The following is a 23,289-nucleotide window of genomic DNA, read 5'->3' on the forward strand; positions in this document are numbered from 1 at the left end:
CTCAGCAACTTATTATTCACCATCCTTGCCGATTCCATCCTTGTATTAGCTGATTTCTGTGGATTTTTACAAGAGGCGCCCAGCTTTGTTGCTCCTCTGGGGTGAATCAACCTGCTACAGGGAACTTGTAGGCTTGCGCTTGGTGCTCGTGTGACCCACCTGCTGCGGACAGAAGCCAAGGCTCTTGTGGGCAGCCCGCAGCCAAAGCTCGTGTGGGCAGTAGCGTGGGCACATCATGGGCACAGCCTACAAGACACTTGTGGACCTGTTTTGGACAGCCTAACCTTGTGCAGATTAGCTTGGCCAAGGGCTGGGCACTCTGGATGTTTCCATACACGCAGACGGTTGGCGCCGGTTGCTGGCTGCAGCCCGCCTAGCGCCTACACGTGGCCTGCTCTTGCATCAGGCTGGTCAACTGGCCAAGGATTTTTCCCTATAAAAAGGCCATTCTTCATGAGATGTTTCTGCACTCAAGGCTTCTCAATCCACCAGAGAATAGGTGTTTGGAGAGCAAGGAAGGATTTGGCAGCCAGTGTTTTCCAGTATTTCCTCAATGATCTGGGATCAGCAGAAACTTGGGTTGAGATCAGCAGGGAATTGAGCATTATTTGTACTTTTTTTGAGCATTCAATTCATCTATTCTACATAATCTAAGGATTAGCATGAGAATCATTAGTGTGTGATTGTGTTTGCTTGTCTTCCGGTGCACATCTGTCTCTGTAACTGCAATCAAAACACTAGTAATCCTACGGTTGGTATCAGAGCCTATGATAACTTGCAAATTTTCTTTTCCAACATCCATATATGTTTCCTGCCTAATTAGGGTTAGATCAGGAGAACATTCGGGTTTGTGAAAAGTCAATTTGGGCATGCACAGTTATCAGTTTTTTCGTCACGTAGATGGAGAGACGGCTGCATTTTCCTGTATTATGGTGGAGCAGATAACAAATAACTTGTAGGAGCTAGAACTTTCCTGGCAGACCTTTTGTCACAGCACTTGACTGAGTTGTGGGCACAACATGAGTCTCAAGAAGTCCCATGCCAAGGATACACCACCTGTATGTGACGGGCATGAGGATTCCGAAGGAAGGAACCATTCAGGCCATTGAGGCTAAAAGCCCAATTCTAGTGGGGGAGTGTTGCTCGCCCTGGGCAGGTGGCAGCTCAAGGACCCGTTGACGCTAGGGAGGAACCATCCACAGGGTTGGGCAAAGTGTCTTCACTAACATTGGTGGTTCCTTCAATAGTTATGGCTCCACATGAGGACATGTCAATAGATGTGTTTAAATCTCAAGAGGGCATGTCAATAGTTGTCTTCATTCGGGAAGTCGAGACTGTGGATGTGGCGTGCCACGACCTCAAAGTGGGAGGGAAGTTGGTAAGGCCCTAGCTACCGTGTTTTCTTGTGTGTATCCACCAGGGATGCCCAAGGTCAAAGCACGGACATCCTCTTGTCAGATGCCAATGTGGACATCCTCTTACTCATCAAAGTGCAGGTGTCCGCGTGTCCATGCTCATCAAGTGCGGACATCTGCACATCCTCTTGGCACTTGGTGGGGGCTTCCCCAAACTCTGCTAGCACAATAGCATGTAGCACTGATGCTTCGCTCTTGATCAAACGTGATAGCATCATTACCTGCAGTCTCTCCATGCTCTTCCAAGAGTCGACACTAAGACCCGGTCCCCAAAAAGGTGCACCATACATCGCTGCCGGGCAAACCAGAGTTTCAAAGAGCCAACACTTGGTACGAGGCTTCTTGAAGTGGGCTTGAAAGCACTCTCTCTCCAAATGTGCTAGGGATGCATAGCCCCTGACCAATCAGTGGCCACTGCCATGCAAAAGTGTGGTCCTGTAAATGTCACCCTGAGGACCTGAGGTACACATATGACTTAACAATCTCCACCTGCTCCTCTATAAAGGAAGGATAGCCGTGATGTGACCTCATATGATGTATTGAAGACCATGACCTTGGTTTTGCCGAGATTGACCATGAGGTCTCTCTCATGACAACCTCTCAAGTTCCTCTAGATGTGTCTGTAACCCCTCGGCTAAATCTGATATTAGGACTGTGTCATTTACATATAACAATTTGGAACTACCACCTGAGCAAATGGTGAGCCTGTGCCCCCAATGAAAGCTGATATCGCATCAATGTACATGCCAGAGTGGGCAGCCGTGTTTGACCCCAAAAGTGCTGCATCTATCCCTGGAGAGCCCTCCTGAGTCCTGGTGTCCAAACCCTGCCAGTCACTAGCTCATAAAGGGCCATCACCCCCCATATCATGTCATGTGGAAGCTGAAGCTCCTGCATGCGTCTCAGCAAATGGGACCGAGGGACAGGGTTGAAAGCTTTGCAGAAATCCACAAAGCAACAGTATACATGCGGTATCCGTGACCTCATTCTCTCTTTTGTATTCCGGTGAGAGATCATGCATCAGTTATTTTTTTCCCCGCCTGTAGGCGCGTAGAGAAGCCCCCCACCCATAGGCTTTCTAGAAACCTGTCGGTAGACAGTTGTGCCTTCGAGTAGCCCTTGGCAAGGCTCGAACCCAAGAACCTCCCCGTCCAGGTGAGACCTCTTACCTATGGGAACAATAGTGTTTGTAAGAGAGAGAGAGTGAGAGAAATGAAATGATATATTAATGTCTCTAAGAGGCCATAATGGCCCATGAGACCAAAACTGAGAGTACATCTGAAGTTGGTGTCTCATCAAAGAGAACAACTAAATGAGACTAAAAAGTACAATAAACTGATTGTCTTACAGTTATAAGAACAGAACTGTAAGACTCCGAGATGATACTGAGTAGAAAATACTGGAAAATGTATATTAGGTAGATCCATGTATGCTGATCAATTGAAGTGTTGCCCTCTCCTTAGATCAAGTATCTCCGCCATGGGGCTGTCTAGAATGGAGAGGTCGTAGAAGCGAGGTAGGCGCCTCCGATGCCGAGCAATAATGGCTCTGATCTGGTGATGGTGAGGATGCCATGGTTGGGATCCTGGTGGGCGTGGCCGACAAGCACGACATAAGATGACTGCTGTATTAGTGGTGACTCCCTAGGAGCATGGTCGGTGCCCTGATGGCCCAATGGAGAAGGTATCAGGAGGTGTGTGGGCTGGGTTGCTGGTGCTGGTGCTGGTGCCGAAGAAATCTGTCAGGGTCCTTTGTCTAGGTACATCATGGCTCGGTCTCCTGTTTGCCAAGAGGGTCTCTCTGTGTCTCCTGAGCTCAAGTAGGAACAATCCTAGGCATCTCTGATCCTCAAACTCCATGACCCTGCGTAATGGCCCAAAACCCTCTTGAAAGAGGCAGTGATATCTCCCTCGGATCTCATAATAGACTGTACATCGGCAAATGTAGTGCTCCTCTGTCTCTGCATCCTGGTAGCATAGCTGACAAATGCGGTCATCCAAGATCTGATGCACATATCGCCTTGTATCAATCCGCAGCTCGTGTGATGAGGTCCGGATCTGTCCAATGGCACAATGTATCCCATGTGATAGGTGTACATCCATGTATGCAAGGTGGGTGATAAAATCAGCTGGTGAGAGGTGTAGAAAATGGCTCTTGTAATGAGCCATTTTCGTGCCTAAGGGCTCAAGGGGGCTAGTCCATGTCCTCTCTGTGTCCACTCTGATGATATCCATCCTGATCACACAGTTTTTCTCTGAGCGAGTGAGATCCAAAAATGGACAATCTAGACTGTATTGAAAGGGTGGTAGTGCTTCTATCCTCAAACCATGTAGGTCAAACCATGATCTCATCTGAGCGTACCAGCAATGAGTATCTCCATCCTCTGCCAACTGTATGGATGAGGTCCATGCCAATCGGGAGTACTTCTGTTGAGGGAGCTCCCAAAGCCGCTGAAAAAAGGTAACTGCGTGGAATAGGGCCTCGGTTACTACTGGTGCGGCATCGAGCTCAGCCCGAACAATCTCATGTGGTACTGATGATTTTCTCCGAATCATGCGGGCAATCATGATAATCAGTGGTCTCTCCATTTGCCTCCATTCCTCATCCGTCCTTGTCTGAGATCTGTGATGTATGCTGGGCCCCCAAATTGGAGCTCCATATAGGAGGGTCGGTGTGACAAGCGTATCAAATAGCCACAATTTGGTGTGCGGCTCCTGAAACTGTATGTGTGCACATTGCCTCTCAAGTGCCCCCAAGGCTGCATGCCCTTGAGCTAATCTAGCTGGTGCTGCCTCCTTCAGGGAGAAACGCGGTCTTGCGAAAGTAACTCCCAAGTAGACATATGACCTGACGTACTCAACTGGCTCCCCTCCGAAAGTGAACCGAGGCTCTGATCTCATCACCGATGCCTGTGTGGTGTTAAACACCATAACCTTGGTTTTCCCAAGGCTCACTGTCAGATCTCTATCCGCACAGAAAGCCTGTAATGCATCTAGGTCTCTGTAATCCCTCCGGAGAGTCTGAGATTAGAACAATATCATAAGCATATAACAAGATGGGTATCAACACCCCTACCAAGCATGCCCTTGGGTCTCCCAATCTGGCTACGTAATCAGAGACCGCATCAATGTACAGTCCAAAGAGGGTGGGCGATAGTGGGCATCCCTGCGTCACCCCTATCGTGCTGGTCACCATATCGGATAGTCCGCCTGCAGCTCGGACTTTACCTGTCACACAGACACATACAAAGCATATATCCCCCACTGCATATCCTCGGGTACCTCAATGTCATGCAATATGTGCATAAGCCTGGCACGTGGTACGGGATCGAAGGCTTTGCGGAAGTCCACAAAGCAGCAGTATATCCTTCTCTTCTTTGCCGTGCCCTCTTCAATAAGTGCCCGAAGTGTCAGTATGTGATCCAAGGTAGTAAATCCTCTCCTGAAGCCGGCCTGTCCATGTGCTCGATGACCATGCCTCTGTGCCGAGCGGCTCAGCTCTGACTCCAATATATAGCCATATAGTTTGGCCAAGTAATGACCAATCATGATCGTCCTGTAGTGACCTAGTACCATGGGGTCCCCACTCTTAAAGAGTGGTACAATGATATGCTCTGTCCGGCTTGCCGGGAAACCCTCACAAATGGCACGATTAAACACATGTACGATGACGGAGCCAAAGTGTCGCGCGCATATGAGAAGTGCTCTCCAACTAGCCCATCATGATCCTGTGCCTTTCCATCATTGCCTCTTAGAGAGAGAAATGAAATGAAATGATATATTAATGTCTCTAAGAGGCCATAATGACCTATGAGACCAAAATTGAGAGTACATTTAAAGTTGGTGTCTCATTAAAGAGAACAACTAAATGAGACAAACATACACTAAACTGATTGTCTTACAGTTATAAGAACAGAACTGTAAGACTCCGAGATGATACTGAGTAGAAAATACTGGAAAATGTATATCAGGTAGATCCATGTATGCTGTTCAGTTGAAGTGTTGCCCTCTCCTTAGATCAAGTATCTCCGCCATGGGGCTGTCTAGAATGGAGAGGTCGTAGAAGCGAGGAGGCACCTCCGATGCCGAGCAATAATGGCTCTGATCAGGCGATGGTGAGGATGCCGTGGTCGAGATCCTAGTGGGCGTGGCCGACCAGCACGACATAAGATGACTGCTGTATCAATGGTGACTCCCTGGTTGGTGCCCTGATGGCCCAATGGAGAAGGTATCAGGAGGTGTGTGGGCTGGGTTGTTGGTGCCGGTGCCGGTGCCGGTGCCGGTGCCGAAGAAATCTGTAAGGGTCCTCTGTCTAGGTACATCATGGCTCGGTCTCCAATCTGCCAGTAGGGTCTCTCTGTGTCTCCTGAGCTCAAGTAGAAACAATCCAAGGCATCTCTGATCCTCAAACTCCATGATCCTGCATAACGGCCCAAAACTCTCTCGGAAGAGGCAGTGATATCTCCCTCGGATCTCATAATAGATTGTACATCGGCAAATGTAGTGCTCCTCTGTCTCTGCGTCCTGGTAGCATAGCTGACAAATGCGGTCATCCAAGATTTGATGCACATATTGCCCTGTCTCAATCCGCAGCTGGTGTGATGAGGTCTGGATCTATCCAATGGCACAACGTATCCCATGTGATAGGTGTACATCCATGTACGCCGGGCGGGTGATAAAATCATCTGGTGAGAGGTGTAGAAAATGGCTCTTGTAATGAGCCATTTTTGTGCCTAAGGGCTCAAGGGGACTAGTCCATGTCCTCTCTGTGTCCACTCTGATCCTGATCACACGGTTTTTCTCTGAGCGGGTGAGATCCAAAAATGGACAATCCAGACTGTATTGAAAGGGTGGTAGTGCCTCTATCCGGAAACCATGTAGGTCAAACCATGATCTCATCTGAGTGTACCAGCAATGAGTATCTCCATCCTGTGCCAACTGTGTGGATGAGGTCAATGCCAATCGAGAGTACCTCTGCTGAGGGAGCTCCCTTAGCCGTTGTAAAAAGGATAACGTGTGGAATAGGGCCTCGGTCACTACTGGTGCGGCACCCAGCTCAGCCCAAACAATCTCATGTGGTACTGATGATTTGCTCCGAATCATGTGGGCAATCATGATAATCAGTGGTCTCTCCATTTGCCTCCATCCCTCATCCGTCCCTCTCTGAGATCTGGGATGTATGCTGGCCCCCCAAATTGGAGCTCCGTACAGGAGAGGGTCGGTGTGACAAGCGTATCAAATAGCCACAGTTTGGTGCGTGGCTCCTGAAACTATATGTGTGCACATTGCCTCTCAAGTGCCCCCAAGGCTGCATTCCCTCGAGCTAATCTAGCTGCTGCTGCCTCCTTTAGAGAGAAACGCGATCCTGTGAAAGGAACTCCCAAGTAGACATATGACCTGACGTACTCAATCGGCTCCCGTCGGAAAGTGAACTGAGGCTGTGATCTCGTCACCCATGCGTGTGTGGTGTTAAACACCGTAACCTTGGTTTTCCCAAGGTTCACTGTCAGATCTCTATCCACACAAAAAGCCTGTAATGCATCGAGGTGTCTCTAGAATCGCTCCGAAGAGTCTGAGATTAGAACAATATCATCAACATATAACAAGATGGGTATCAACACCCCTGCCAGGCATGCCCTTGAGCCTCCCAATCTGTCTACATAATCAGAGACCGCATCAATGTGTACAGTCCAAAGAGGGTGGGCGATAGCGGGCATCCCTGCTTCACCCCTATCGTGCTGGTCACCATATCGGATAGTCCGCCTGGAGCTCGGACTCTGCCTGTCATCACAGACTCATACAAAGCATATATCCCCCACTGCATATCCTCGGGTACCTCAATGTCATGCAATCTGTGCATAAGCCTAGCACGTGGTACGGTATCGAAGGCTTTGCGGAAGTCCACAAAGCAGCGGTATATCCTTCTCTTCTATGCCTTGCCCTCTTCAATAAGTGCCCGAAGTGTTAGTATGTGATCTAAGGTAGTAAATCCTCTCCTGAAGCCGGCTTGTCCATGTGTTCGATGACCATGCCTCTCTCCCAGCGGCTCAGCTCCGACTCCAATATAGAGCCATATAGTTGGCCAAGTAATGACCAATCATGATCGTCCTGTAGTTTCCTGGTACCATGGGGTCCCCACTCTTAAAGAGTGGTACAATGATATGCTCTGTCCAGCTTGCTAACAAATGGCACGATTAAACACATGTATGATGAGCGGAGCCAAAGTGTCGCGTGCATATGAGAAGTGCTCTCCAACAACTAGCCCATCATGATCCTGTGCCTTTCCATTCTGTAACCTGTCTATCGCATCTAGCATCATCCGCATAGTAAAAAAGGTGCTGCTAGCCGGTCTAGCTCCCAGTGGAGGGGGGGTGGGGGGCTGTCCTATTGCATCATATAGCTCTCTAGCTTAAGTATGCCATGCCTGAGGTGCAGTAACCAGACTACCAGGTTGTCTCTCCTGAAACATTTTCCATGCCCTCTTGCTGTCCTTCCCCAGGAAGAGTTGGTAGATCTCCTCCTCTAGCCTAGGTAGATAGGCTCGTTTCTTCCTCCGCACAAGGCGTCGAAAGATCATCCTGGCATGTCTATGCGTGTGAGTCCCAATGGCAATCTCACGTTGTAGCTGTGCTCGTGTCTCTCACGACAGTCATTAGCAGACCAACTGTTCTGTGGGGGGGTGGGTGGAAGGGATCATAGCGCAGGGAAATGCATATGAGGCGGATGCATGTAGTACACCTGCCAATCCTCTCGTGATCTTGTTCAGAGGGCTATGCGGGTCTAAAGCAAACAAGCCATCTAATACTGCATCTCGGTAAACCCCAACTGTCTCATGTGTAAACTGATATCTTGGGTATCTAGGTAGATGAGTGGCTGGCCCATCTCTTGGGGATCTACCGACTAGTGTGAAACTCAGGTATGCATGATCGGCTGCTATGCCAATGGGCCGACTGGAAATCGTGAAACCCCGCACGTCAGGTATCAATGAAGGAGATCCCATCAAGTAGTCCACTGGGCTCGCTCCCCCTTTAGAGTTCCAGTGTGTGAGAGCATCTGATCCTTGCCATCTCGATAAGCCATTGTATATGACCAACCCATGTGCACTCCCTAGTGTGAGAAAATGCCTGCCATAATTTGTAATGTCCCCCTCATCCTGTGTTGATATCTGCAACCCTACATCCTCTGCCGTGATCTCCTGGTACATAGCCTCTTGATCATACAGCTCTGTCTGCCAATAGTAATATGTCTCCCAATAGTAATATGTCTCCCATGCTGGCAAACCTCATGATATCATCATATAGTGGCGTTGTGCCTGTACATGCATTAAAGTCTCCCAATAGTAATATGTCTCCCATGCTGGCAAACCTCATGATATCATCATATAGTGGCGTTGTGGGGCGAAAGGAAAAGGGCAGTCCTCTATAGCAACATCCACCCACACATGCCGGAACACACTCAAAGAACAAAAAAGGGGCACCACCAGCTTTTACTAAAGCTGGAAGGGGGAAACTCACACACTAAATCTCAAGATGCTCACAACCCACAGTTCAACAACACTCTACCCTCGTCCAACCACCCAGACACACAGAACACAGCCCAAAACGCACATTCACACCAAGAGGAGAGAGGGAAAAGGGTACATCAACTTCTCTACCTCACAACTCCATTGGTAGATGATATATATGGGTAGAAAACCTTTTTTATATAGGTTCAACAGCTTTAAGCAATAGATCAATTAAGAAAAGAGAGAGAATGAGAGATTAGCATGTGGATGGCATCCTTGTACACAAGGGGGTCTGGGCACATCAACAGACACACACACACCCACACACTAAATCTACACTCCCACCTCACCCACAACTTCAAAAAAACTTGTAACACAAGGCCCCTTGGGCTGAGTGTAGTTACAAAGTTTGGAACATGGCAAAACTCTACACCATAACACCGATTTTTAGTATCACACAACCATGACTAACCCACTGAGGAACATGTTTACAGCACACCCACATCACACTCATGCATCCAAGGTACCTTTTGCCCACATCAATTCCAAGATGTTCTGCATCTTCTGATTTAGTGTGAGATTGAGTTGTTGAAAATAACCTCCCCGTTAAGGATAGAACCACCGAGCAGTGTCAACAACTGTTGTGAAGGCTAGAATGAGTGAGAAGGATGTCCTCGTCAGTAAAGCTTCTCCAAAGAAAAACACCACAACATACCCTTTGTTTTCCTGCCCATCTCTTCTTGGATAAACAATTAGCAATTATTTCTTAACCTCACGAAAGAACAACAGCGGCCATCATTGGAAGGTATAAACTACTAGTACGAATTGCCTATGAAGCCTAAGTGCTCAAAATAAGGGTAGTTTAAAATTTGTAGAGTGTACACATGGTGAGTACCTTAATCACCTCCCTCAAAACAACAAGGTCGACTTCCCCAACCCCAAGATTAGAGATTCCATGCGCAGCTACAACATCATTGGATTGAAGACCAAAATCACCATCACTCACCATCAGCAGTGATTGCACTGGAGAAGACGATGACCGCCAGAAGGTGCCAATTAGAGTTCATAGGCCGGCTGTATTGAGGAGGTCGCTTGGTGGGGTTCTGGATGCGCCTGAAGGGGCCATGCCGCCATGGCTGGCTATATATGAGCTGCTCATCTCATTGATGTAGTTTGCTTCGCACTCACCAAAACAGAGAGGGTTTGGGCACCTCAAAGGCTTTGTTGTGTGCCCTACGACTGGACCGAGAGCCAACAAGGAAGTCTCTGCTTTCTCTCTCTCTTTCTCTGTGGCTCTCTCACACTAGTGGCAGCAACACACACTGGCTCCAGCGGCAGCAAGACAACTAGCAACACACCTCTGCTCGCCACCAGCAGCAGCAATACTAGCAAGAGCAACACACCCTCTGGCTACGAGCTGCACCCCAACAAACCAAACATATGCTGCACTACCAGCGGTAGCAACCCAATGAAGCAATACACATACTCTCTCCTTCATCACCAGCCGCACCTCTCCTTTTATATTGCCAGAGCTTTGAAAATGTCTCTGGCGGAATCGGGCAACTCCCAGATCGACGCTTCTACGTTTGGCAATCACCATGCCCATCTCCTCGCTGAATTCTTCTTCGGTTGATGCTTCCAACTCCACGTGCGCCCACTCCTCGTTCCAGCAATGCATGGCCCCAACCTTTGATTGAGCTTTCCCACATACACCTACCAAGTAGTGGTCTTCCTCAACTTGACATACCATTCACATCCTTTATCAACTCCAGCTCTTCCTTCATGCATTTGATCCTCCAATAATGTATCTGGACATCATCCAAGATCTCCAATTGCAATTGCCCTTGCATCTGGTCATTCATTCTTATCACCGCATCAGTGAGACTCATCATGGTTGCACCACATATATCCATCCAACACCACAACAAACTGAAGGTACTCGAAGGAAATATCCTTAGTGGGTGAGGTATTGGGCATCCAAGTGCTATATGAACATGCATCTATATGTACATATGCTAGAAAACCACACTCAAAAAACTCCTAACAGCGTATAGGGCGACTCTCCTGATGGTGCAAACCTGGAGTGGGTTGGGGGAAAGTAGCATACCGCCACATATAGCTCGCGGAGCCCCTCTTTGCATATTCGGACCCACATGTACCTCGCATCTGCATCTCTATGAACCACATGTATTTTGTCACGAAGCTCCTCCCTGAAAAGTATTGCCACTCCTCCAGATCCTCTAGTACCTCCCACTGTGCGTGGTTGAGGGTGGAAAACTGATTCCCATCTATAACCCCGCACGTGAGGAAGTCTCTTGTTTGTGCACTGATGGGTCTCCGTATACATAGCAATATCACTGGGTCTAAAAGTATCCTCAAAGTATCCTGCATCTGTTCTTCTAAGGACTCCGTTGCAATTCCACACCGTGAATCGCAAGGTCTCATAGGCCACGCACCGTCAAGCAGGCCTCCTCTCCGTAATGATGACTCGGCCATCTTTGTATACTGCCCATTTTCCCTCTTTCTTTGCCTCAAGCACATGTGGCATGTGTTCCTTCCGGTGTGCTATCTGTGCTGATGTAAGGTCCTCATCCAAATAAATCTTTTCCCCCTTAAGGGCCATCCTTTTGGAGAGGAAGGCCTTCTTCTTCTCCAAGTCACCAAACCTGATGATCAATATCTTCGCCCTAGTTTCATCTCTGCCTACTCGCCATGCTCTGGTAATGGGTACATCAGTTGCTTCAATTTTTGTTGCAAGAGCTTTTGCATCCTCTTGGGGATTTCCCTTATCTTCCCACCCAACTACGTGTACATGTAAGGCACGTGCCCGTCTCTCGGCTTTCTCTTCCAATGTAGCATTCATCACCTCTACTTTATTGACTGGTGTATCCTTCTACTTTTTTACTACTTCAATCCATGGGTTGACTTCCTCGATTTGTTTCTTTGTGGCACTGGCAATTTCAGCCCATGAATGCATCTCCTTCTCACCTGCAGCCACTTTTGCTTACATGATTCCAAAGTGTTTTGCATTTCTGTGACGTCTTTTTCGTGGTCAGCCATAGATGTCTTCAAAGTGCCTTCCTACGATGCAATTGTTGTGCCAATCTCTCAGAGCATGTCGTCTTTCCATTTCTGCATCTCTTTTTTCATTTCCGTGTGCATCAAGGCTTGGGCTAATTCCATCTCAACCCATACTTGGGCTTGCATTTCTCCCTTCAATTGGACATATATCTCTTCCTTCAGCGTTTCGTATATCACTTTCCTTTGGGCATGCATCTGCATCTACAGTCCAAAGAGGGTGGGTGATAGTGGGCATCCCTGCTTCACCCTTATCGTGCTGGTCACCATATTGAATAGTCCGCCTGGAGCTCGGACTGTGCCTGTCACAGACTCATACAAAGCATATATCCCCCACTGCATATCCTCGGGTACCTCGATGTCCTGCAATCTGTGCATAAGCCTACCACGTGGTATAGTGTCGAAGGCTTTGCGGTAAGTCCACAAAGCAGCAGTATATCCTTCTCTTCTGTGCCCTTCCCTCTTCAATAAGTGCCTGAAGTGTAAGTATGTGATCCTAGGTAGTAAATCCTCTCTGAAGCTGGCCTATCCTTGTGCTCGGTGACCTTGCCTCTCTGCCTGCTACTAGCGGCTCAGCTCCGACTCCAATATAGAGCCATATAGTTTGGCCAAGTAATGACCAATCATGATGGTCTTGTAGTTGCATGGTACCATGGGGTCCCCACTCTTAAAGAGTGGTACAATGGTATGCTCTGTCCAGCTTGCTAGGAAACCCTCACAAATGGCACTATTAAACACATGTACAATCAGTGGAGCCAAAGTATCGCGCGCATATTTGAAGTGCTCTCCAACTAGCCCATCATGATCTGGTTCCTTTCCATTCTGTAACTTGTCTATCGCACCATCCGCATAGTAAAAAAGGTGCTGCTAGCAGGTCTAGCTCCCGGTAGAGGGGGGGTGGGGGGCTGTCCTGGTGCATCATATAGCTCTCTAGCTTAAGCATGCCATGCCTCACGTGCAGTAATCGGAGTACCAGGTTGTCTCTCTTGAAACATCTTCCATGCCCTCTTGCTATCCTTACCCAAGAAGTGTTGGTGAATTTCCTCCTCTAACTTAGCCAGGTAGGCTCATTTCTTCCTTCGCACAAGGCGCCGAAAGATCATCCTGGCTGTCTATGTGTGTGAGTCCCAATGGCAATCTCACGCTGTAGTTGTGCCCGTGTCTCACGACACTCATCATCATACCAACTGTTCTGTGGGGCAGTGCTGCCGAGGGGGGGGGGAGGGGTGGGAGTGATCCTAGTTCAGGGAAACGCATATGAGGCGAATGCATGTAGTACACTTGCCAATCCTCTTGTAATCTCGTCCAGAGGGCTATGCGGGTCTAAAGTAAACAAGCCATCAGATATTGCATCTCCGTAAACCCCAGCTGTCTCACGTGTAAACTGATATCTCGGGTACCTAGGTAGATGAGTGGCTAGCCCATCTCTCGGGGATCTACCTACTAGTGTGAAACGCAGGTATGCATGATCGGCTGCTATGCGAATGGGTCGATTGGAAATCGTGAAATCCCGCACATAAGGTATCAAGGAAAGAGATCCCATCAAGTAGTCCACTGTGCTCGCTCCCCCTTTAGAGTTCGAGCATGTGAGAGTATCTAATCCCTGCCATCTCGATCCAGCATGAGAGAAATGAAATGAAATGATATATTAACGTCTCTTAGAGGCCATAGTGGCCTATGAGACCAAAACTAAGAGTACATCTGAAGTTGGTGTCTCATCAAAGAGAACAACTAAATGAGACTAAAAAGTACAATAAACTGATTGTCCTACAGTTATAAGAACAGAACTGTAGGACTCCGAGATGATACTAAGTGGAAAATACTGGAAAATGTATATCAGGTAGATCCATGTATGCTGATCAGTTGAAGTGTTGCCCTCTCCTTAGATCAAGTATCTCCGCCATGGGGCTGTCTAGAATTGAGAGGTCGTAGAAGCGAGGTAGGTGCCTCCGATGCCGAGCAATAATGGCTCTGATCTGGCGATGGTGAGGATGCCGTGGTCGGGATCCTGGTGGGCGTGGCCGACGAGCACGACATAAGATAACTGCTCTATCAGTGGTTACTCCCTGGGAGCGTGGTCGGTGCCCTGATGGCCCAATGGAGGAGGTATCAGGAGGTGTGTGGGTTGGGTTGTTGGTGCTGGTGCCGAAGAAATCTGTCAGGGTCCTCTGTCTAGGTACATCATGGCTCGGCCTCCTGTCTGCCAAGAGGGTCTCTCTGTGTCTCTTGAGCTCAAGTAGAAACAATCCCAGGCATCTCTAATCCTCAAACTCCATGACCCTGCGTAATGGCCCAAAACCCTCTCGAAAGAGGCAGTGATATCTCCCTCGGATCTCATAATAGACTGTACATCAGCAAATGTAGTGTTCCTTTGTCTCTACCTCTTGGTAGCATAGAGAGAGAGAGAGAGAGAAAGAAGAAGAAAGCTGTATTAACGTCTACTAGAGGCCGAACTCGACCTATGAGACAAATCAATGTACAACTGTCAATGTCTTCTGGATGTCCAGGAAAAAAAGGACAAAATGAACATGACATAAACTGTGAAAGTACTGAGCTAGTGGGGGGGTGTGATGGATGGAGCACTACTGCTAGAGGCTCAGTATGCAACCTATATGCGCAGGGTATACAAGAATGCAATGCAGATCTGTCTAGCTCCAACCAGTACCATAATGGGGGTGTAATATGTGATACATAGGCGATGGCGAGGCAAAAATACCTCGGAGCATGATCTCCGGGTGTGAGTGTAAGTGAGCTAGCCGCTCCTGGATATGGTGCTGATGTCGAGCCGTATCTCTGTGATCTTCCTCTGATGTGGGAGTCTGGTAGCCTGGTGCTCTTGGTCTCCGTCTGCCTCGGAGGTCCGTAGCGCGCTGAAGTGTAACCCCCTCCTGTGTCAGAATAGGCACTCGGATAGATCTCTGGAAGAAATGAGTGAGCTGGAGCTGTCGCCCACCTCTCCCTGTGGTATGAGTCCGTAGCAATGTCTCTCTGTGGCGCTGTGTCTCTAGCACGAACTGGCCGCTGGTCTGCGGACTCCATGATCTACCGGAGTGAGGGATGTCCATTGAAGATGGTGGTGTATCTCTCTCTAATGACACTATATGCTCTGCATCTGCATACATAATGTTCCTCACTTTCAACCTCCTCCTGGCATAGTCTTGCATATCCTCTCTGCTATGGGGATCCGTGCTGCCCTACCTGCCTCAATCTCAAGCTGGTGTGATGACACTCTGAGCTGGCCAATCACCACTCAGGCATTGTGAGGCATGTACACATCCATGTATCCAGGTCTTTGTATGAATCCATCCGCTGAGATACGCATAAATTGATCTCTATAGTATAGCATCTTCGGCGGTAGAGGCTGACTGGGTGTAATCCAAGTCTCTTGAGTGTATCGCTGCCATAAATCCTGCCGAAGGACTTTGTTCCTCTCATTGTGAGAGAGCTGGATGTGTGGTGCATGTATATCATACTGGAAAGGTGGCGGGTGATCTATGTCAGGACCATGCTGAGTGAGCCATTGTATCATCTGTGAATACCATGATCTCCTATCTCCACTCTCTGCGAGCTGCCTGGACGCCTCAAAAGCTCTATGTGAGAGTCGATCTGATGGCATATCTTTGATCCTCTGTATGAAGCAGATCGTCTGGAAGAGGGCCTCTACTAGCATAGGAGGTGCAACAAACTCCGTCTGGACAATGTCATGTGGGACGGAGGGTTTGCTGCGGATCATCCGTGAGAGCATGAGAATCTGAGGCATCTCTATCTGAGACCATGTGGAGGTGACGAGCCCAGGTGCCCATACTGCTGCAACATACATCAAAGCAGGGGTGACTAGTGTGTCAAACAACCACCCCTTCGTGCGGGGTTCCTGGAAGTGTGCTTGGTGACACTATCTCTCTAGCATGGCTAGAGCTGCATACCCTCGTGTGAGTCTATCCTTGGCTGCCTGTGCCATAGTAAATCTTCCTGGCGGAGTCGTAAATGTAATCCCTAGGTACACATATGAGTCTACCACCTCTACCTGTCCTCCTGCTAGTGTGAAGATGGCCTGTCGTCGAACCGGCCCTGAGGTGTGGAAAATCATGGCCTTGGTTTTCCCAAGGTTCACTGTAAGCCCCCTCTGTGTGTAGAAGTCATCGAGTGCATGGAGATGGTGCTGAAGTCCCATCTGCGACTCAGAGACCAGAATAATATCATCTGCATATAGCATAATGTGGACTGTGGTACCTGAGATGTCTACCCCGTCCCCATCACCGTGACCAATGAAGTCAGCCACCTCATCAATGTATAGCCCAAATAGTGTAGGAGAGAGTGGGCATCCTTGCTTCACACCTATGGTGCTAGCTATAACATCAGATAGCCCCCCGGGGCATCGTATGCGCCCGAGACCTGCTCATATAAAGCATAGATGCCCCAAACCATCTCTGATGGGATCCCCAATGACTGTAGGCGCTGGAAGAGTCTCTCTTGTGGCACCGTGTCAAATGCTTTGCGGAAATCCACAAAGCAGCAGTATAATATCTTCTCCCGCGCCCTAGCCTGGTCAATCAGACATCTCAGAGTGAATATATGGTCAATAGTGGAGAAAGCTCGTCGGAATCCAGCCTGCCCTGGTCCTCAAATTCCCTCCTTCTCTGCATATGAGCTCAACTCTGCCTCGAGCATTGCGCCATACAGTTTGGCCAATGTATGACCAATCATGAGTCCTGTAGTTGCTGGGGTCTAGCATGTCTCCCGCTTTGTGGAGAGGCACGATGGTGTGCATATTCAAATCTCTCATTTCTTTTGGTTATTCTTACATGGTGGTCTCCCCACTAATCAGTGGAGATCAGTTTTCAGTGTAGCACCTTCCCGTCCTAGATGTGCGGCAAATTCTGAGCCCGTACAACATTGTCTATGGGGATGCAGCATTGCACAGCAGATTTGGGGTCCTGTAGCCCAACTTATGGGCAAATTGAGTGGCCAAGTCATGCATGTGACTTGGGGGGTAGTTGCTTGGCTCTCCCAGTCCGGTCCGTAGCTTTTTTATGAGGGCAGTGGTACAGATTCTGCTTTTTTCATTCGTAGAGGTATTGCCCATCATGGTTTATTGCAGGATGTCCTCACTCTGATTATACACCCCCTAGACAGAGGATTGCCACCAGTTGGCAGATTATTGCTAGTATTACAACATGGCAGATCTGGAGAGCTAGATGCACGGAGGCTATTGAGGGTGTCCAGATTTTTGGGTCTCAGTGCATTAGTTCTATATGGGGTGATATCATCCACACTGTTATGGCTACTTGGGCTCGCATTCAGGGGCCCTCTCGTTCTGTGCCGGCGAAGCGTGTGATATTTATGCGGGAATGGGACCATGGCATCTTCTTTTCCTCGAGTACCACAGGTCTTACATGGCATCATGACAGTGGTTGAAATCACCTTACATATTGGGGTGATTCTATTCTTTTCCGGCTTATAGCTGTGATTGTTGTATGTTTTTCTCATACTTAATAGAAGTCTCTTTCTGGAAAAAAAAAAAATGCATCTGTTGATGTAAGCTAAAGTGATGAAAAGGAAAAGAAGGGAATGAATAGAGTGAAGAATTCTTGGGTTGATTTTAAACATTTGGGTCGGCTTAAAATGCTATTAACTATTAGAACTTTGGGGACAAAAGTAGCTCTCCTCAAAAAAAAATTGGTGTGCATGTGTGCTTAACACGTGTTAGTGTGAAGCATCAATTGGCCGGTGGGATTTCATTCATCTACATGTGGGTACATGTGCATGCTCGTGTGTGTTGTGGGGCCACACGTCGCTGATTGTGCGTATGAAAGAGAAGGCAAGCTTTCAGGTTTGGAAAGGGTATATTATTTCAAAGTTTCTTTTTTCAACTTTTATGAAGCATTAGTATTTCCTTGACTCTAAGGTAATAAACGTATGCATTGGCAATAACCCCTGTTGCTTTGAGTTTGGAGGAGTTGCTTCCGCCATCAGACTACAGTTTGAAAACCTACAGCTTCTCTATCGGCATACGAACAATCCTTGTGGTGTCTACTCTGTGTGTAGCACTTCTTGTACCTTTCTTTGGTAAGATTCTCCACTTGTCTCACTACTGGGATATTTTCAAGCTTAGCATTCTGTCTCCTCTCCTTTTTTTATCATCATTTTTTTCAAAAGTTTGCGATTTAATAGCTGTGGCTTCTAGAGGTGAATAATCGTTATCATCTGAATTAGACATTTTTTTTTCATCCATGTAGTGTACTACCTTTTTTGTATTCTCCTCCTTGAAGGGACTGCTTTTCTATAATGAGACTTAAAACCGCATGCGTGCGCGCGCGCGTGTGTGTGAGAGAGAGAGAGAGAGAGAGAGAGAGAGAGTTATATTGAACGTCTCCTAAAGACCCAATGGGTCTATAAAACCAAAGTGATACAATGCTATCCATGGTATGTCTCACCATGGAAAAGAAAAACAAAACAAGTACAAATAACATACCTCTCTCAAAGTAGAGGCTGATAAAATGATCATCATCGCGAAGTACATGGGGTATAAGCACTAGTACAAGAGAGTCTCATCACGGAGTACATGAGGATATGAAGCATGTGGGGCACATCCTCCTCCAGTAGAGGGTACACCTCTCTCAAGTATGTCGAGCATGGGGTAATTGAGTATGGCCGAGAGGTTCCCTTCTGTCATGTTACGGGGGAACGTGGTGTGATGGCGGTTGAGCATGTCCTAGATCTGGAGCTGATGGGAGGATCGTGGTTGGTGTCCCGTCGGATTGGGACGTGGGGTACGTCGAAGCGCGCAAGCCCGTCCCAAGTGACTCCTTGGGGACAGGGTGGAGCTCTCCCTAGTAGTGGTCCATGTAGAACATTGTCCATGGGGCAATCAAGGGGAGTTTCCAAGAGGCTACCCAGGTCCACCAAGTCAGATGGCTGAGTGGATGTAGTCTGGTACCACTGTAGGATATCGTGGGTCTAGATCTGTATACTGGATGTCTGCTGTGGGGGTGGGGTGCACTTGGCGTTCTATAGTACTGTTGCTTGCCCCTGTGTGACTCCTCTGGTCTATCTCAGCTGGACGGCTCTGATGGGTGCATCACGGGTCCTCATGTCCCCTCCGTCTTTGAAGAAGCTGGTGATAGTCGCCTGTCGGGAAAGGGGTGGCGCTTGAGGCCAGGGTCTCTGGAGAGGATCCTCCGGGGTCTGCCCATCTCAAGTAGAAACATACCAAGGCATCTCTGGTCTGGGAAGTCGATAATCCTGGAGAGTGGACCAAAGCACTCTCGGAAGAGACAGTGGAATCTCCCCCGAATCTCATAGTATATTGGGCATTGGCAGATATAGTGCTCCTCGGTCTCCAACTTTGTGTGGCAAATCTGCAACTTCTGTGCTCTCGCTTCACTCCTGTGGCTCTCCCAATCTCTACCTGTAGGAGATGGGATGAGACTCTGATCTGGCCGATGGCGATCCTCATGGCATGACATGTGGATGTCCATGTAGGTGGCTCACATGATGAAGCCATCTTCGGTGAGCTAGAGGAGATCGTCTCGGTAAAAGGCCATCTTCGAGCCAGGCTCTGCTCATCCAAGTGTCCAGAATATGCTGTCTGAAGAGGTCCAACCGGGTGAGCCAGTTGATCTCTCCATGTTTGATCTGTAGGAGGGGAGGCAAGATCATAGTGTAGTGGTGGGAGGTGGTCCATCTGTATACCATGTGATGTGAACCATACGGAGACTTTCACAAACCAACTATCATGCCCTTTTTCTGCTAGTACCCGTGAAGGGTCCATGGCTAGATGGGGGTACCTGTGTGGGCCCATCTCCCGCACTCGGCGGATGTATGAGATGGTCTGGAAGAGGGCATCTACCTCCATCGGTGGTGCGGCAAACTGTGCCTCACAATCTCATATGACACTGATGGTTTGCTGCAGATCATGTGTGAGATCATGATCTGAGGCCTCCAGTTTGCCGCACCACCGATGGAGGTAGATGCCCTCTTCCAGACCATCTCATATGACACTGATGGTTTGCTGCAGATCATGTGTGAGATCATGATCTGAGGCCTCTCAATCTTCTTCCTTCTATCTGGTGATAGGTCAGGTCCCCAAAAGGCCATGCCATACATCAATGTGGGTGTGACCAGTGTGTCAAACAGCCAAAGCTTCATCCTGGGCTCCTGGAAGTGTGCCTGGAAGCACTGCCGCTCAAGTAAGGTCAATGCTGCATACCCTCGGGTCAGTCCAGCATCTACTGCCGGTAACAAGGTGTACTTGGGGCCTGGGCCCACTGAATATCACTGCAAGGTAGGTGTATGAGGTGACAATCTCGACTGGATCGCCCTTGTATGTGAAGCTGTGGTCCATGAGGTGTGTCGGAGAGGTGTGAGAGACCATCACCTTGGTCTTGCCAAGGTTGATTGTTAGGTCCCTCTGTACAGAGCTCGTGTAGAGCATCCAGATGGCCACGGAATCTGAAATGAGGACTATGTCATCTGCATACAGAAGTAGAGGGATCAGTATGCCGCCCAAACTTCCTCCCGGTCCACCACTGAAGCCGTCAATAAAGTCTGAGATCTCATCAATGTATGAGCCAAAGAAAGTCAGAGAGAGCGGGCAGCTCTGCTTCACCCCAATCGTGCTAGAGATCTCAGCTAACATCCCCTCTAACTCATCCAGTGATGGACTCATATAGGGTAATGATGCTCCATGTCATCTCGGAAGGTACCCCCATGTCCTGTAGTCTCTGTAGTAGGCGGGGGCGGGGCACCGTGTCAAACGCCTTGCGGAAGTCCACAAAGCAGCAGTAATTCTTCTTATCGGACGCCTTTCCTTCGTCAATGATGGCTGAGTGTGAAGATGTGATCCAGTGTCGAATGTGCCCACCAAAAGCCTGCCTTCCCCTGGGCCCTTCATCCTTGAGTCTCCACTAAGGAACTCAGTTACATCTCCACAATGGACCCATGGAGTTTAGCCAATGTATGGCCAATCATGATGGTGCGGTGTCGTAAAGTGTGCGGTACAGCCAGGAAAGTACGAGACTTCTAGCTGTGAGAGTGAATGTCAAATCTAACAAGGAAACTCACGCACAAAATTTCCCAAGGAGTATTGAACATCACTAATTCCAATGACAAGTACATGTGTCGATTCACCTCAATACATCCTTGAATTCATCCTGATGATTGCACAAAATTGCATACCAAGTGTTTGTTCCTTTGCTCACTGACTTCTTTCTCGAAATCCTTTGAATCATTCACATGTAGGCATAACAAGTCTTCAAATTTTTCCAATATACATGTGACCAGTTACATCCTTTACATCCAGTACCATCAAAACCATCATATCAAGATGCTCTTTTTCACCTGAAAACCTGCCTTAAAATTCTAACATCTCACAAGCAAAAGATAGCATTTGGCATAGCTTTAACATACTCGTAATTTCCAAAATTCATTTGAGTAGAAAGTAAGATCAATTACCCTCGACTTCAATGTATTTTTCACAAATTTCCGAGCTCCAAATTCTTTAGCTTTTTCCCCAAGGTCTTTCTATTCACTTCCAAATTCTTTTTGTAGAATGGGATATACGATTCTCTCAAATCGTATAAAGTGAGAGTAATTTTAAAGGAAATAAAGAAAAATCACTTAACTGAAGGTTAACGTGCATCGAATCTCTTGATTCATTTCATTAATCGCAAGCTGCACGTCGCCGACTGTTCGATGAAGGACATGAGAAAAAAAACGAAGAGTATCTCCTTCTATAGTACTCAGGATTTCCTCCAAATCTAACACCTATAAGGCACAAACAGTTTATGTATTCTTGAAATAAAAAAGACTGGTCGATTGGACATTGTTCTTTTTTTTCTGCAGAATTTTTTCTCCACTGGTTCTCGCCGCCGTCTGCCTCCGGTCTTTCCCTCTTTTTCCCGCGGGGAAATCGTGCTTACATCACCCTTTTGCAGCTATTCATCCGGAATTTTCCCATTTAAAAAGCTGCGCTCGAATCTTCTTTGCCCATTATCTAGTAAATTCTAATAAAAAGAAATACATTTCTTTTTTTTTTACTCCACGTATGCTGCCACCCACACTCTAATGCTTTCCATTGTTTTCTTTTTTAATGCCACGCAATGTGCCCCTTAGTGTAATACTCCTAACCTTAGCATTAAGGTAAGGTGCTCAATGCAAGGTAGTTCATCTAATTTTTATTCCCCGGCATTCAATAAGTTCCTCGACACTGCAATGTCCATTGAATCTCCATTACTTTTGATGCCTTCGTAATTTATAAATCATCATATCGGCCATGTGATTTATAGAATCCCCAATTGTTCATTCAAGTATTTTCCCATGTCTTCATAAATACATTCCTTTGTGCATTGGCATACCCTCATGTTTGCATTCCATAAGATTCACTGATTTGACCCAATCGATACCATTTAGCAGAACCATCACCCTCCACACTCATATACAAAAACTCCTAGATCTGGCTCAGCCTCAGCTTGTCTTATTGAACCTCATATACAATATGAACATATGTATATGGCATCATATAATGACTCGTCACGGCACTTGACCCATGCATCTGGATGTGTATTTGATGGCCTCACATGCACAGTTTCACACCATAGACGTGCCATGGCACGACATCCACCCCCTCTAAACCTGCACATCCTCTGGTATGTGCCAAATCATCATCAAGGTCCACATATAACTGGATGTCGTCTTCATCTTCTGCACTTCCTGGAAGATCATTCTCTTCCTCTTCAATCATATCCATACTACCACTGTCAAGCCTCTCATCCTGAGTCTCTTGTGAATCAAAAGGATCACTATCATACCTTCTTTTAAATATCTTGATTCTTTTGCCAGCCACAAGATTCTTTACTTCTGTTCCATCAAGCTCACACAGAGTATACGTGGCATTTCCATGCACATGCTTGACAATGTAAGGGCCAAACCATCTTTTTGCAAATTTTCTTTGAACAGTGAATTGGTTGTCAAGGCTACTGTCATACATTAGAACCCAATCACCTTCTTCAATAGGTTTTGGCCGGAGTCTGTGTCTACTATCAAATCTTTCTTTATTTTTCAACCTTGCATCTTTCAAGCGAGCTTTAGCAAGCTCTATATCTTCAGGCCTCCTCTCCAACTGTCTTATTCGCAATGCAAGGAGGTCATCTCTGCTCAATCCTTCCACCCAGGGCAATACATTCCAAGTTAGAATTACTTCTTCAACTGGCATCACTGGCTTCTGACCATACATTAATTCTGCAGGCATGTATCCTGTCACTGAGCTATGAGTTGTACGGTCAGCCCACAAGGC

At 47.6% G+C, this 23,289-nt stretch overlaps 1 protein-coding gene across 2 annotated transcripts in view; it reads left to right on the top strand.

The window, feature by feature from the left end:
- The window catches only part of LOC147626883 (amino acid transporter AVT1C-like), an 81,981-nt gene that overhangs the window by 17,953 nt on the left and 40,739 nt on the right, over positions 1 to 23,289 (top strand). The window contains exon 10 of one of the 2 annotated variants that reach the window (XM_086815426.1): positions 17,911 to 18,062. The exons of the other annotated variant lie outside the window; for it this stretch is intronic. Within the exon in view, the coding sequence (XP_086671552.1) occupies positions 17,911 to 18,062 (152 nt within the window). The remainder of the gene's footprint in view (positions 1 to 17,910; positions 18,063 to 23,289) is intronic. 2 annotated transcript variants of the gene reach the window in all.

The sequence above is a fragment of the Cibotium barometz genome, chromosome 21 (genome assembly GCF_041138505.1).
Source record: "Cibotium barometz isolate CiBa-2024 chromosome 21, ASM4113850v1, whole genome shotgun sequence".
Classification (NCBI taxonomy): Eukaryota; Viridiplantae; Streptophyta; class Polypodiopsida; order Cyatheales; family Cibotiaceae; genus Cibotium; species Cibotium barometz.